We start from the raw sequence: 13,356 nt of genomic DNA on the forward strand, positions 1-13,356 counted from the left end.
TTGAAGCCAATAAATGAATACTTGTTAAAGTCGTCTTCTAAAAGAGAACATCTTCTAAATACAATATATTTTTTAGAGATTGGGGTCTTGAACTTCTGGCTTCAAGCATCCTTTTGCTTCAGCCTCCCAAGTAGCTGGGATTATAGATGCACACCCTTACACCTGGCTAAAGTATGTTTTTATTTATCAGTTTTTACCTCTGGTCCATGATTTTTCTTATTTAATAGACGTATCTCAAGCAAAGGAAAGCAGAACAGTTGCTGCCTTTAGAAAAGCACATTGAGTAAAGAAAGAATAACATAGCAAATTGATGACAAAACTCAGACATTCTAAACAAATATGCTAAAACTCTGGCATTTTAAAGGGACTGGGCTCAAGGTATTTTTCATGAGAGAAAACTTCTTGTAAGACTTAAGGCCAAGGGAAGCAGTTTTTACTTGACCTGGGCTGATGTGGGTGCATTGCACATCCTCTGACTAGCATTTTGGTTAAGAGATAGCATCTTGTTCTATTGCCCAGGCTGGAGTGCGGTGATGTGATCATAGCTCACTATAGCCTTGAACTCCTAAGCTTAAGTGATCCTCCTGCCTCAGCCTCCTGAGTAGCTGGGACTACAGGTGTGTGCCACCATGCCCAGATAATTTTTAATTTTGTTTGCTTGTTTGTTTGGGTTTTTTTTACAGACAGGGTTTCACTATGTTTTCCAGGCTGGACTTGAATTCCTAACCTCAAGCAATTCTGTCTCTGCCTCCCAAAATGCTAAGATTACAGACATGAGCCCCTTGCCTGTCCAGAATTTGCATTTCTAATAAGTTTTCAGGTGATGCCAATGCTGCTAGTCAGGGCCCACACTTGGAGAGACCCAGGTACACACAGAACTTTGCACTGTAGACTCTGACAATGACTTTGATTTGCTTTTAAAAGTCTATTGTTTACTAAGACTACTGACGTAGCTTTGGGGGCCAGCACCCTACTCCTTGAGCCACAGGCGCCCCCCTCTTTGAGTTCTTTTTACCACAAATCCAACCTTAGTGCCTCTCATGGGGGAGTGGGAAGGACTAGGTTTATGAAAATTTGGTGACTCACCCAGCCATGGGTTTCACCAAGGGCAGGTGACCTGAGGATGAGCACTGAAGGACAGAAGGGAGGAAGAAGCCACCAGGTGATCCTCTGATCATACTTTCAAATTATACATGAGTAAGTTGGAACTCACTGAAACCCTGTGGCAATCCTAGTCCGGCTTTCAGTTAGAAGGAAAAGAAATGCCCACATAATATTTCTTTGCTTCAATCACCTTTTTGGAGGGTTAGGTGTATTAAGGCCAATGCTGATTGTGGTTCTAGGATCAAAAAATTCCTGATTGAAGCAGACAATTGAACAAGTCATTCCCTATTTACACTCAGTGATGGAAGACTGAGTGTAATAGTTTTAATAAGTTTTAATAAGCACTTTCAGGTGAGGAGGAATCCAGGTCCCTGGGTCTGTGCTGAGAACGCTGGCAGGAGTAGGTCCTAGGGACCTGCCAGGTTCCCCCTTAGTCATCTCATCACCACCTGATCACATGAGCTACCTTTGAGAAAAAAAATTCCTAGGTGGAGTTAAGAGATGTCTTCAAAGGCACACAGCTAGTAAAAGTCAGAGGCAGGAATCAAACTGGGGACTGATGCCTCAAGTCCAAGTTCCCACTTACTGACTGCCCCCTAAGAGTTCGCTGGGGAGTTCTGCCTTTCATGGGCACTTGCCTTAGCTATAGACAGAAATCAAGCTTGCCAACAGGGCTGTTATTTGCAGTTTTGCTTGGAAACACTGGATTACGCACGATTGCTCTATTTTTCACCATTTGGCAAAGTACAATTTATGTTAAAAGAAAAAGAAAACCCAAACTACTTCAGTGTTGGATTTACAAGAACAAATTCTTCTTGGCCTTCTATCTTAAAAACACATAAACATTGGCTTTGAGTCTTCTTTAGTCTTCTCAGACGCAGCTGGCAGTGTGTGGGGCTCAGCATTGTCTCTAGTTTGGTTCACGCTGTTGTGATTACTGATCTACGCGGCTGGTTCCGAGTTATGCTCTGTGTGTCTGTGTCTGGTAGCTCTCGCAAGGCACTCTATAGACAGAGCAAGGTTCTCTGCAGAGACACTAACACTAACCTCAGACCACCAGCTACAGGGAGCGTGTTCTGGCCTTCCAGAGAGCTGTGTGATCGATACTTGCATCACACTATTTGTCCTGATTGAATTTTTTAACTCTGTCTCACTACGGGCTTTTGGAGAGCGCTTTCTGAAACAACTGTCAAAAGGGAGAGCAGATGAAACACAAACTTTAATTCTGCAGCAAACCACATGAGAAAGAAGAAAGGAAAACAAAAGATGCAGACACTCTAAATCAAAGTACATAAAACTTTTAATGAATTAACCTTACAAAAGACAAATGGCATCAAAACATCAGACGAGTTTGGTACAAAACTGGTCCTAGGCAGTGAGGACTAATTCTGGTGATGGATGGCGACGTGCCACTGGCATGAGACACACAGCAAGGGGACAAAAGTTATGGGTCCTAGTGGGGCCTTGGGGAGGCCACTGGCCACGGGACTTGGGAGTGAGCACGGACCCCGTGCGGGGCCACAGAATCAACTTATTCACAAATACTGTGTTTGAATATCAGACTAGCAATGCGTTTGGCGAGCTACCACATTTTTCCAGAAAAGAACATGCACCAGAAGATACTATACACCCCCTAGTTTTATTGCCTTAAGAATTTTTGTTTGTTTCACCTCTCTCCTCGGTTAGTTCTTTGAATGCTGTTGCTTCTATCACGCGGGCTCCTTTTTCCTTTTGCTTAGGAGTAAGCACAGTGCAAGTGGCAGAACGATCTGGGCACACGTCAGACACCAAACGGTATGCCACTGGGTCACAGGAACTAGTCTGCAAAGGCTCCATAGGACAGAACAGAGCACGCACATCAACAACAGGGATGAATGTTGCAGTCTGAAAGTACGAGGTACCTTCCTGAAAACACAGTCTTCTTGCCAAAAGGAGGGCAACTCTTCAGGATGCCAGGTTGCTCTGGGAGAGGGACCTGGACATTTCTGTGTTCACAAAGTACGTCTTCAGGTCTCCCTTCCCTTTCACGTTGATTATTCCTCGACACGTGCACGTGTATCCCAGCGTCTGCAGGATGAGGCTGGTTTCCTCGGTAACCTAGAAGCCGCACAGACAAACGAAAGCGTGTTTAGTGCCCATGTTAACCTGACCCACCTGACTACAAGGAGAAAGAGCCGCACAAGCATTGTGGTCTTTCATCCCATTAGTACAAAGAGAAAACAATCTACAGGAAGAAAAGTTTTTGAAGGACAATAATGTTGAATTCAGTGCAGCAACAGCAAAAACCTGAAAACCATCATAAAGTTCTAGTAAATGATGGTGCTGGTGTGATCGCTATCACAGGTGAGACGCTAGACTAATGTTCAGCCATTTCACACCCCCCCCAGAGAACTGATCCCGGCTATGATTTCAACCCTGTGAACATCGCGTATTCATCTAGCAGAGGCTTGGGAAAAAAGAAAGTCAGCTAAAATACATGGGCGTGATGGGATTTGGGATGTCTACAAATTGTCACGAATGTCATTTTGTGAAATAATAATAAACATTAATAGCAGACTTCAATACAGGGGAGAGAAACAGCATGAGCTGCATCTTTCAGGTTTGATGCACATGAACAAAGGGACTAAAACTAAGGACCGGCAGGCGTCTGCACCAGCGTTTGTGCGGGCCCGGCGCCCTCGGCTGCATCTTAGGCCTCCTCCCTTCACTGTGTTGACAGGGGAAGCTGATGGGGGTCTGCTCCTTTCACCCTGCCCATGTGACAGGACTCCGTATTCCCTCCACCGCGCTGTGAGGCTGACGAGTCGTGTCCAGGATGGTCGGGTGGCAGTGAACGCTCCCGCGTGGGACACTCCATTCGCAGCAGATGCGCCGTGCTGTTCTGAGCCTCGTGCTGTCTCCACAGAGCATGCTGTCCTTTCCCGGGGAGACTGTGTCTGGGGCCCACCTGCCTGAGTGTGCGAGGAGCAGCAGAGAATGAGTCAGGTGCATAGCTGCTCTAAACCTGAGTCCTGAGCCATTGGAGTGGGGAGGCCTCCCGGTAACTTGCTCTTCTATCCAGACCCCCCCTGAAAGTTGGCATCTTGCACAGGGAGGGAAAGAGTTGTTTCAAAGAAAGCCCTGGGAACAGTTTGGAACCTGCAAAATAGGTATGGAGGAGAGATCTCCCACTTTGTCAGAGAAGGCCACCTGGCACCCGAGAAACGCCCACCACCTTAGGCACATGGATGACACAGCTGTGCCAGGCCACTTTGGAGCACTACAACACAATTCTGGGTTTGGGGTGACCTGGGGAGGGGGCAACGGTGGGGGCTGAGTGGGGGCCATGCCCAAGCAGCGAGCCAGCCTCCCTGGGGACAGAGGCTGAAGGACATGGAAGGCATCAGAGCACTGTGCTATGAGTGCCTGGGACAACGCTTAGAGCTGCCCAGAAACGAGACCAAGTTGGCCACATAAAGATCTCACATGTAGTTAGTGGGAAAGAGCTGGAAAAATCACCCATCCTCTTGTTCCCCAACCTGATGGCCAGCCCCTCATACAGCGCCCAATGTGTGGGTCCTCGGGACCTTCATGAGCACAGCAGGAGGGAAAACAGGGTGCAGGTGCCAGATGCTCCCAGGGGGTGGGCAGAAGCCCAGGAAGGGCTCTGAGTACTGAGTAGGAAGCAGGAGAAGGCGGACGTAGCCCTGGAGCTCTGTGACCCCTCGTCAGAGATCTCGGGGCAGGCGGTGGGAGAGAACTCCCCAGCCGTCTGTCTCGTTGCCTTCCACCCACGGCACAGGCAAATCTGTTGGCACATCAGGAGTTCATTGTTCAGCTCAGTTGTTGACTGATGCTCTCATCCCACTGGCATTGTGAAATGTCCACTAGTGTCTGTCATACCAAATCACCAGTGGATCCGCTCCACACCACCAACGTGAAGCTGAGGTGGCTGCATCCACCTTGCTGAACACAGCAACTGTTCCTCTGGGTCTAGAAAAACTGGCCAGGTTGTTGAGGGGACCTTCTGTCCTGCGCTTTTCTTTCTACTTTGAAGCTGAAAAACACACTGGGAGTTTAATGCTCTTTAATGAAAAGAACCTGGCTCCTCAAGCCCAGGGGAAGCTTTTTAATTGTTTCCACATAATTTTTTATTTTTCCTGACAACTCACTTTTTTTCCTCCCTGCACATAAAAGGAAATGAGAGTCTACTGGGGCCAGAGTGAGCTGCATGCCCAGGAGAAGAAAACCCACCCGAATGTGAACCTCCCAGCTGCCGAGCTGGGGAGCACACACAGGCAGACACAGTTCACTTCTGCTGGGCAGAAGCCTGTCTGATTTCCTGCCTGGATCAGAGCGCATGGAGCCAGTCTAGGCGGCTGACCTGCAGTATGTCGCATGGAGTTTTATGATGCCCCAACCCTCTAGAGACACACACGAGCCCAAACTCATTTTAAACTCTGACCTGCACGGGATTTACGACCCCTAGGAGGGGGAACTCTCCACAACCAGCCTCTCATAAATTGCTTCTGATTCTTACCTTGAAACTGCTGGTGGGGGGTGGGGTGGGGGGAGTTGTAAGGCATGTTAAAACTACTATGCATCTGCTGAATATTCGGGGTGTGGGTGTGGACGTGGGGTGGCCTGCAGGTGGGAGAGTTTGTTCCTGGCCGGGGCATCCCTCCCTTCCTGCCAATGGTGTCATCGGTGCCATCTCACTGCACGCAGGAAGACGGAGGCACGCACAATGATTGGGGTGTGCACCCCAGACCTCACTTCTCCTCTCTGTCAGCTCAGACGTGAAGTGACATCTCCTAAAATGGTGGGCTTCCCGTGCACATCTTTAATTCCCTCTCTAGCACACTGTCATCCACGAGTCCAGTCCTCTGAAGCCTTCCCTAGACACAGGCTAGCTGAAGTCCTCTCCAGATGGCATTGGCACATTTGCAGTAGCGCTGCTGTGACTACTGTGGGTGACCATTGGTTCCAACGCAACAGGGGCTGTGCATGGGCAGAGCGGAGTCTGACGTGCACGCTGCTTTAGCCACAGAGCCTAAGGCAGCATGCGGGAGGGGCACGGCACAGAGCGGGTGAAAGACTTGACCAGACAGGTCCTCCATCTCAGCAGCTCCTTTCCCCTCTCTGCTGTTCCCCGTGGATTCTGTCACTCTCCATCCTGGATCAGCCACCACTCTACTGCAGCCTTCAGAATACTTTCAGCAGAGTTCTAATAACAGACTGTTTTCCTATTAGCTTATTTTCAGTGATTTTTAGTACCTGCTCCCTAAAATATTATTAACGCTATTGTAATTATAGTTACTTTAAGCATGGTTATTGATTTAATGAATAATAGAAATCTTAATACAAAATAATTTTATTTTTCTGCAATCCTTGCCTTTTAATTTGTTGGAGCTTCCCTTTCCCCTCCTTGGGGGACTCCAGAGCTGCCACTTCATGAACCTTCCATGTCAATTCTTCCCCCTTCTCCTAGTTCAGCTTCCCAAGAGAGGAAGGTGGGGTCATGTCTGGCCTTGGTTTCATGGCTCCTCTGGCTGCAAAGCCCTTTTCCAGCACTGAGCCGGGAGAAGGAACAGGAGAGAAGGCTCCACACCCCACCCAGTGATCAGGGCTGTCGTCTGCCACGCTGGTCTTTGCTGGATCATTTATTATCACATGTGACTGCCTTTATATTATTAGAATTTTGTTGTTTTCATTAACAGTTAATGAAAAACACCAGCATTTCCTCAATAAAAAGACTTCAGTAAATTTCAAGGTTTACTTTCTTTTCTTTGTCTTAATATATTATTACCTTTATTATTATAATACATACTTATGGTTCCCGAGTCACGGCCAATGACTACAGTGCGGACCACAGTACCTGTATTTTGTCCAGGACTCCTGTGCTGTCCATCCGACTGGCCACATTGACGGTGTTGCCCCAGATATCGTATTGTGGCTTCTGAGCGCCAATCACACCAGCTATTACAGGTCCGTGGTTAATACCTGTGATGCATCAGAGTAGGGTTAACTGCATTCGAATCATAGCAACTGTCTTAAACCAGGAAGTTTTACAAGACCATTCCTGAATCATTATTAAGCAAACATTAGTCCAACTCATGAAGTTCTAAAAGAAAAACAATTCATTCCTCTAACTTTATCAGCTCAAAAATGTAAAACCCTGCCAGGCGTGGTGGCTCACACCTGTAATCCCAGCACTTCTCCCACCTGAGAAGGGAGAATTGTTTGAGCTTAGGAGTTTGAGATCTGCCTGAGCGAGAGTGAGATCCCAACTCATTAAAAAGAAAAAATCACCAGCCAGGCACCGTGGCAAGTGCCTGTAATCCCAGCGGCTTCCGGAGGCTGAGGCAGCAGGATGCCCACAGCCTGAGTCTGAGGTTGCAGTGAGTTCTGACGCCATTGCACTCTGCTCAGGGCATAGGGCGGGACTCTGTCTCAACAACAACAACAACAACAAACCCCAAAAAACTGTTTCCCAATAGTTTTAGAGTCAATGTTAACTTTGAAAGAAACAGATTTTTATTTCAAAAGGCTACGGGGCTGTACTTCATTGGTCATTCTGCTATTGCACTTTGGTGTTCACATCCAGGTTTCGCTGCAACAGCCCACACAGCGGCAGCACAGCACTTCCAACCTTGTGCAGGCACTAGCACTTCATAGATCTGCGCTCTGCTCTTGTTCTCCTACAGCCCCCAGGGTGGGCTGTCTCCATCTCCATAGCTCAGGAAAGCACCCTGAGACAGGGACCGACGCAGAGGCAAATCAGACAGAGGCAGGCCGTTGGCTCCATGGCTCCTGCTCCTAATGACTCGACCACCACAGCTTCATGCACACGGTTGTTTCCCACTTTTAGGGCTGTTTTCTTTGATAACATCTCACTGGTCAGTTTATTGAATTCAAGAGCACACTGTTCATGTTCATGGAGTTGATTCTCATAGCTAAACTCCTTTCCAAAGGGATCCCCCAGATTTGTGCTGCTGATGCTGGTGGTGAGGGATTCTACTCATGACAGCATCAGAAAAGAATCCTGACATGTTTGGGGAGATTTTGATGGAATACAACTTGCAGAAATTTTTCACGTGGGAAAATGACTTCCACTTACAAGTACACAAGTAGTGAAGGATGAGAGGTAGAACTGAGTGGACTGGGGGACCCCTAAATGTCCACCTTTGGAGGGGGGCAGGTGGAGCTCACCCTCAGTGAGGGGAAGGGATGCCCAGTGCAGTCCCCAGGCCTGTGGGTGTGTCATGCTGGGGCTCCGGCTTGCTGCTGGGCTCCTGCTCTGTGCATGTCACAGTGAATGAAGACCATCAGCCCCGGGGTGTGTGTGGGGGGATAGCCTCCTCACGGAATGCATTCTCTCTTCAGCCCAGCTGGAACGGTTCTTGCCAGGACATGACCGAGTCCTTGGATGTCTGGGGTCTCTGGGCATTAGGTGTTTCTTCCTCAGATGATCAGTCTCTAGGAGCTGCTGCTAACAGGGAACGTGACAGTGATAGTCCTGACTGCCCCTCTTGGTACTTGCAAAGATCAAACCGTAGTTAACTAATGTCCGCCCCAGGGGCTGGGAGGGTCAGGGTGCACTTTGACAGCATGTGGAAGGTGGAAGCAGCATCTTCCATCAGGAGCCCATACCCCAAAGTCAGATCAACTTCTCTCATCAAAGGGAGGCCTGGGCTCACCCCCTGCCCAGCTGAACAGGTGGGTGTTCCTGCCCGTCCCTGACCTGAGAACTCCATTCACATACATAGTATTCTGGGAGTCCAGCACTGAGATTGGGGAATGAGGGTGTTTCTGAGACTGAGCTTCTGGCCGCTGTGTTGCTCTGTGGTCTACAACTCATTGCAGACCTCAGGCCAAGCCTCTCCTTTGTGATGGAAATTTAGGCCAGGAAACACCATCCAAATACTGTCCCATAAAGTCTTGGCAGTTATGGAAGAGACGAGAAATAAATCCTCCTTTGCCTTTCGAGGCAAGAAAGCCCACTTCTGTTTTGGACATCTCAAACACTTTGTTCCAGATCTGGGGCTCAGGTCAGGGTGTCCAGGAGTCTGCTGCTGGACGCTGGTTGAGATTCAGGCCCCGCCTTCCGTCAGCTCTGCTTCTGGCTGCTGCTGACTCCTGCTCCATCAGCAGCTCCAAGTTTGGAGGCAGAGCCTGAATGGATTGCTGCTGGCCATGGGCCATCTCTACCCAGCGCAGGAGTGTGCTTGCTGATTCTAACCGCTGATTCTTGACATGGAGAAAAGAACCCCAGGAGGGGATTCTGCTCAGTATTTGTGTCATTGCCCTTTGCTGGCGATGTTATTCTTTCCAGTTCCTGTCCCTGAGCTGAGGCTGGATGGCTACATGTGTCAAGGTCCTTGTAGGACAGGCTGAGGATCTGGGGAGAGGAAGACTCAAAGGCCAAAGGAAACACTGAATTTAAGCTTCTAAACTCTAAACCTACAGAGCGGATATGTGGGGCTTAGTGTATAGACATTATTTGTTATTTGATAATTGGCGTAGACACTGAAGCTCAAGAAACACCTATTGAAGGAGAGCTATTCAATCACTTACATTAATCTGAACAATATAATTAAAGTCTAGACCAAGAAAACAGCTACCTGATAACTGTCCGACGTCCACGCCGAGTGCAGGGCAGTATGGTGTTGATCTGTGTGTGTTTGACTACAGAGGGCGTCATTCTACCATGTGATAGGCTTTTTCTTTTTTAACAGGAGTAGAATTAAAGTTTGAGGAGCCCAATTTGTAAGCTGTCAAACTGCATAGGGGCTCTAGGGCCAGAGGTTGTGGGGCTGGGTCCTACCCCTCTGAGCTGAGTCACCTCTGTGTAAGGTTGAGCTTGATAAATATTCACCTTCTTACAGACAGGTGAGAAGTAAGAGAAAAACATGCTTAGATGCTGACAGCTAACAGCACATGCAGAGAAGGGAGTTTGTTAAAGAGATGTAAAATATTTCTGGGTTTAAATTAAGATCAGAATATACCCACAGCAAAGAAAGAAAATAGCTTTAAAAAAAAAAAAAGAAAATAGCTTTAAATATCAGGATTGTTTTTTAAAGTTGAAACTTGTGTACAAGAGTAAGTAAAAAAACATTCAGATAGGACTTGTCACAAGAACTATTAACTTTCAGAAGAAGCAAAATGTGTTGCCAAAAAAAAAATCATAAAATGGTCAACGAAGGTCTTATAAATCGTGAATGGGTACAAGTGACCGTACACATTACAAAGGAGTTGTGTGCTCACTGGATGGCTTAAAACAGTTTTAAAAACAAGAATCTATAAAAGCAAGTAATGAAACATGCTAAAAAATCAACTAAAAGTTTCTTAAGAACTTGGAAATCATAAATTCTTTTTCCCCAACAAAATAAAGGTTACCTTTTTTTTTTTTAATTTTAAAGAAAGTGGGATTTTTCTGTAGGGTTCAAAGGCAATCTCAAAAGCTATTGCTCCTTCAGAACTTGGCCACACATCTGGTGTTCTTGCAGGTTGCAGACCCAGGAAGGTGGGACTGTATTTTAACAAATCTAAGATTCCTTTTTTTTTTTTAAGAAAACTTTTTTATACCTCTGAAATCTGGTTGTGTCTTACAGTAGGCAGCAGGCCCTAGTTCGCTGCTAACATCCATACGCAGGTAAAGCAGCAACTTTCAGCTGACAGCTTAAAGTCCGTCAGCCACCCCGCCTGGGAAGCCCCAGCCATGCAGAGCCGATCTTGGCTGGAGCCACAGGGCTGTGTGGACTGAAAGCAGCCCATGCTCCACCTGCTGAACTGAGTTCCTGCAACCTAAATCCAACCAAAGGGTTTTTTTTTTTTTTAGAGACAGTCTCACTTTGTCACCCTGGTAGAGTGCCTGGCATCACAGCTCACAGCAACCTCCAGCTCTTGGGCTCAGGTGATTCTCTTGCATCAGCCTCCCAATTAGCTGAGACTACAGGCGCCCGCCACAACGCCCAGCTATTTTTTGTCGCAGTTTGGCCGGGACCGGGTTTGAACCTGCCACCCTCGGTATATGGGGCCTGAACCCTCATCACTGAGCCACAGGTGCCACCCCCAAAGGAATGTTTTATTCTAATTTGTGCAAAAATGCCTTCAGGGCTTGAAGATCCCTAAGCCCTTCCCTCCCTGGTCCAGTTCTCTCCCCAAGGACGCACTGGGAGTGGCTCCACTCGCCTTCCCAGGGACCATCAGCACCTGCCCTGGTTTCATCCCTGTTCCACGCCTTCACCATGGCCGAGACCCAGACCTCTGCAGCATGTACGCACCTACTCGCAGTTTGAAGTCGTTGAACGAGTGCTTGTTGATGGCGTCCAGTTTGGCCACCAGGGCGAAGGCAAACTCCACCATGGTGCCGATGTGCATGTACTGCCGCTCCGGCTCCTGCGGGCAGGCAAACGGGACAGATGTGCCGGAGCGCAGGCCGTGGACAGGCTGCCCCTCAGCCCCGACCCGACAAACCACGGCACTGCAGGCCCCGCAGTGAGCGTCATCTCACCGAAGGAAGCACTGTGTCTACTGCTGTGGGCATTGGGGACACAGAACAGCAGAAGACGCCCACTGGGGCTCCCAGGCCAACAGCACCTGGGAGTGGAGACGTGCAGGTGGACCAAGGAGACCCTACGTTGTTTTAGTCCAGAGGTCACCAAACAAAGCTGGCTTGGGGGCGAGGCTGGGCCTTACCCCCTCTTAGCCCCCCCCACCCTCCCTGCCTGGCTGGGCTCTGGAGGATGAGCTCTCGGCCCCTCCCTGCCTGAGCTGCCTGCTGGGCCTGCCCAGTGCGGGGTAGGGGTGTGGGGGGTCCTGTGGTTCCTCCTCATCCTGCCTGCTGCCCCAGGGGCCACCCTCTCCTGCTGCAGCTCTCCCTGCTGCTGGAAGCACCCCTCCTTTCGGGATCACCCCCTCCTTCTGCCCTTTTATGCCCGGAGCGGGAGGATGGTAAGGGCGGAATTGTGTCTCTCTAGTTCCTGGGTTGGCGTCCTAACCCAGTACCTCTAGTGACTAGATTGGGAGGGAGGGTCTTTGAAGGGTGATTAGGTAAAAGGAGCTTGTGTGGGTGGGTCCTAATCCATCTGACTGGAGTCTTTATACAGAGGTGATTAGGACACAGACGCACATGGGGAGGCCACATGAAGGTGGGAAAAAGAGCCTGTGAGCCCAGGAGTGAGGCCCAGCTTTGATCTGGGCTTCTAGCCTTCAAGATGGTGAGACAACAACTTCTGTAGTTCAAGCCCCCAAAGTGTGGCACTTTGCCTTGGCAGCCCTGGCAATCATGTAGGGGGAATAATTCCCTGCATTTGCTCATCCCACGAGGGATGAGAGTGTTATGGAGCTGGAGGAGAAATGGTCCTGAGGTTTCCAACAGGGATAAGGGGGAAGTTCTATGTAGATTTACTGTTCATTTCTATTTATTATTCCTGTCACCAGTTTATATTTAGCATTAATTTGTAGCACTTATTATATTTATATTTACTTTTAAAACTCATCCTTTTTATTTTTTATTATTTATTTATTTTTTGAGACAGAGCCTCAAGCTGTCATCCTGGGTAGAGTTCTGTGGCATCACAGCTCACAGCAACCTCCAACTCCTGGGCTCAAGCGATTCTTCTGCCTCCGCCTCCCAAGTAGCTGGGACTATAGGCACCTGCCACAATGCCCGGCTATTTTTTGGTTGCAGCCGTCATTGTTGTTTGGCGGGCCTGGGGTGAATTTGAACCCGCCAGCTCAGGTGTACGTGGCTGGCGCCTTAGCCGCTTGAGCCACAGGCGCCGAGCCAAACTCATCTTTTAATATATTTATATTTTGGGTTATTTTTTAAAAATAGATTATTCATATATACACACAATTCATTCAATTAATTTACATGTTCCAAAGACTCCTGCTTCCCCAGTGATTGATGACTAGGCGCACCAAAATAGTCTGGAAGACAGTTTCCATCCCAAAGTCCTCCCAGGCTTAGCTGAAATGCAGATTCAGGACACTGGATTGGTGGCCTGCAGTAGGTATGTCTGTGTCAGCACTGAAATGAATCTCTGCTGCTTTGGGAGTCTGCCTCCTGCACTGGCTCACACGCCCCACCAGGGTAGGGACTGTGCTCCATTAATCTTTGTCTCCACAGCAGAATAAACTGGCCTGGGAGAAGCACTTCATAACAGCTTCTGGGACAAATGTTCAATTCCACCAAGTCCCAGAGAAAGCTTTTTCAGTCCCAGAGACTGAAAAAGGCCTCAGGGACAAAGAGGAGGCTCCTGGTGA

General features: G+C 48.4%; 1 protein-coding gene across 1 annotated transcript in view; it reads right to left on the minus strand.

Annotated features, from left to right (window-relative positions):
* Positions 1–2,386: 2,386 nt before the first annotated feature.
* Positions 2,387–13,356, minus strand: part of ADCY2 (adenylate cyclase 2) — a 458,247-nt gene continuing 447,277 nt past the window's right edge. The window contains exons 23-25 of the mRNA XM_053593134.1: positions 11,370–11,484; positions 6,962–7,086; positions 2,387–3,201 (exon numbers count right to left, since the gene is read on the minus strand). Coding sequence (XP_053449109.1) covers positions 3,049–3,201; positions 6,962–7,086; positions 11,370–11,484 — 393 coding nt within the window. The 3' untranslated portion in view covers positions 2,387–3,048. The remainder of the gene's footprint in view (positions 3,202–6,961; positions 7,087–11,369; positions 11,485–13,356) is intronic.

The sequence above is a fragment of the Nycticebus coucang genome, chromosome 1, assembly GCF_027406575.1.
Source record: "Nycticebus coucang isolate mNycCou1 chromosome 1, mNycCou1.pri, whole genome shotgun sequence".
NCBI lineage: Eukaryota > Metazoa > Chordata > Mammalia > Primates > Lorisidae > Nycticebus > Nycticebus coucang.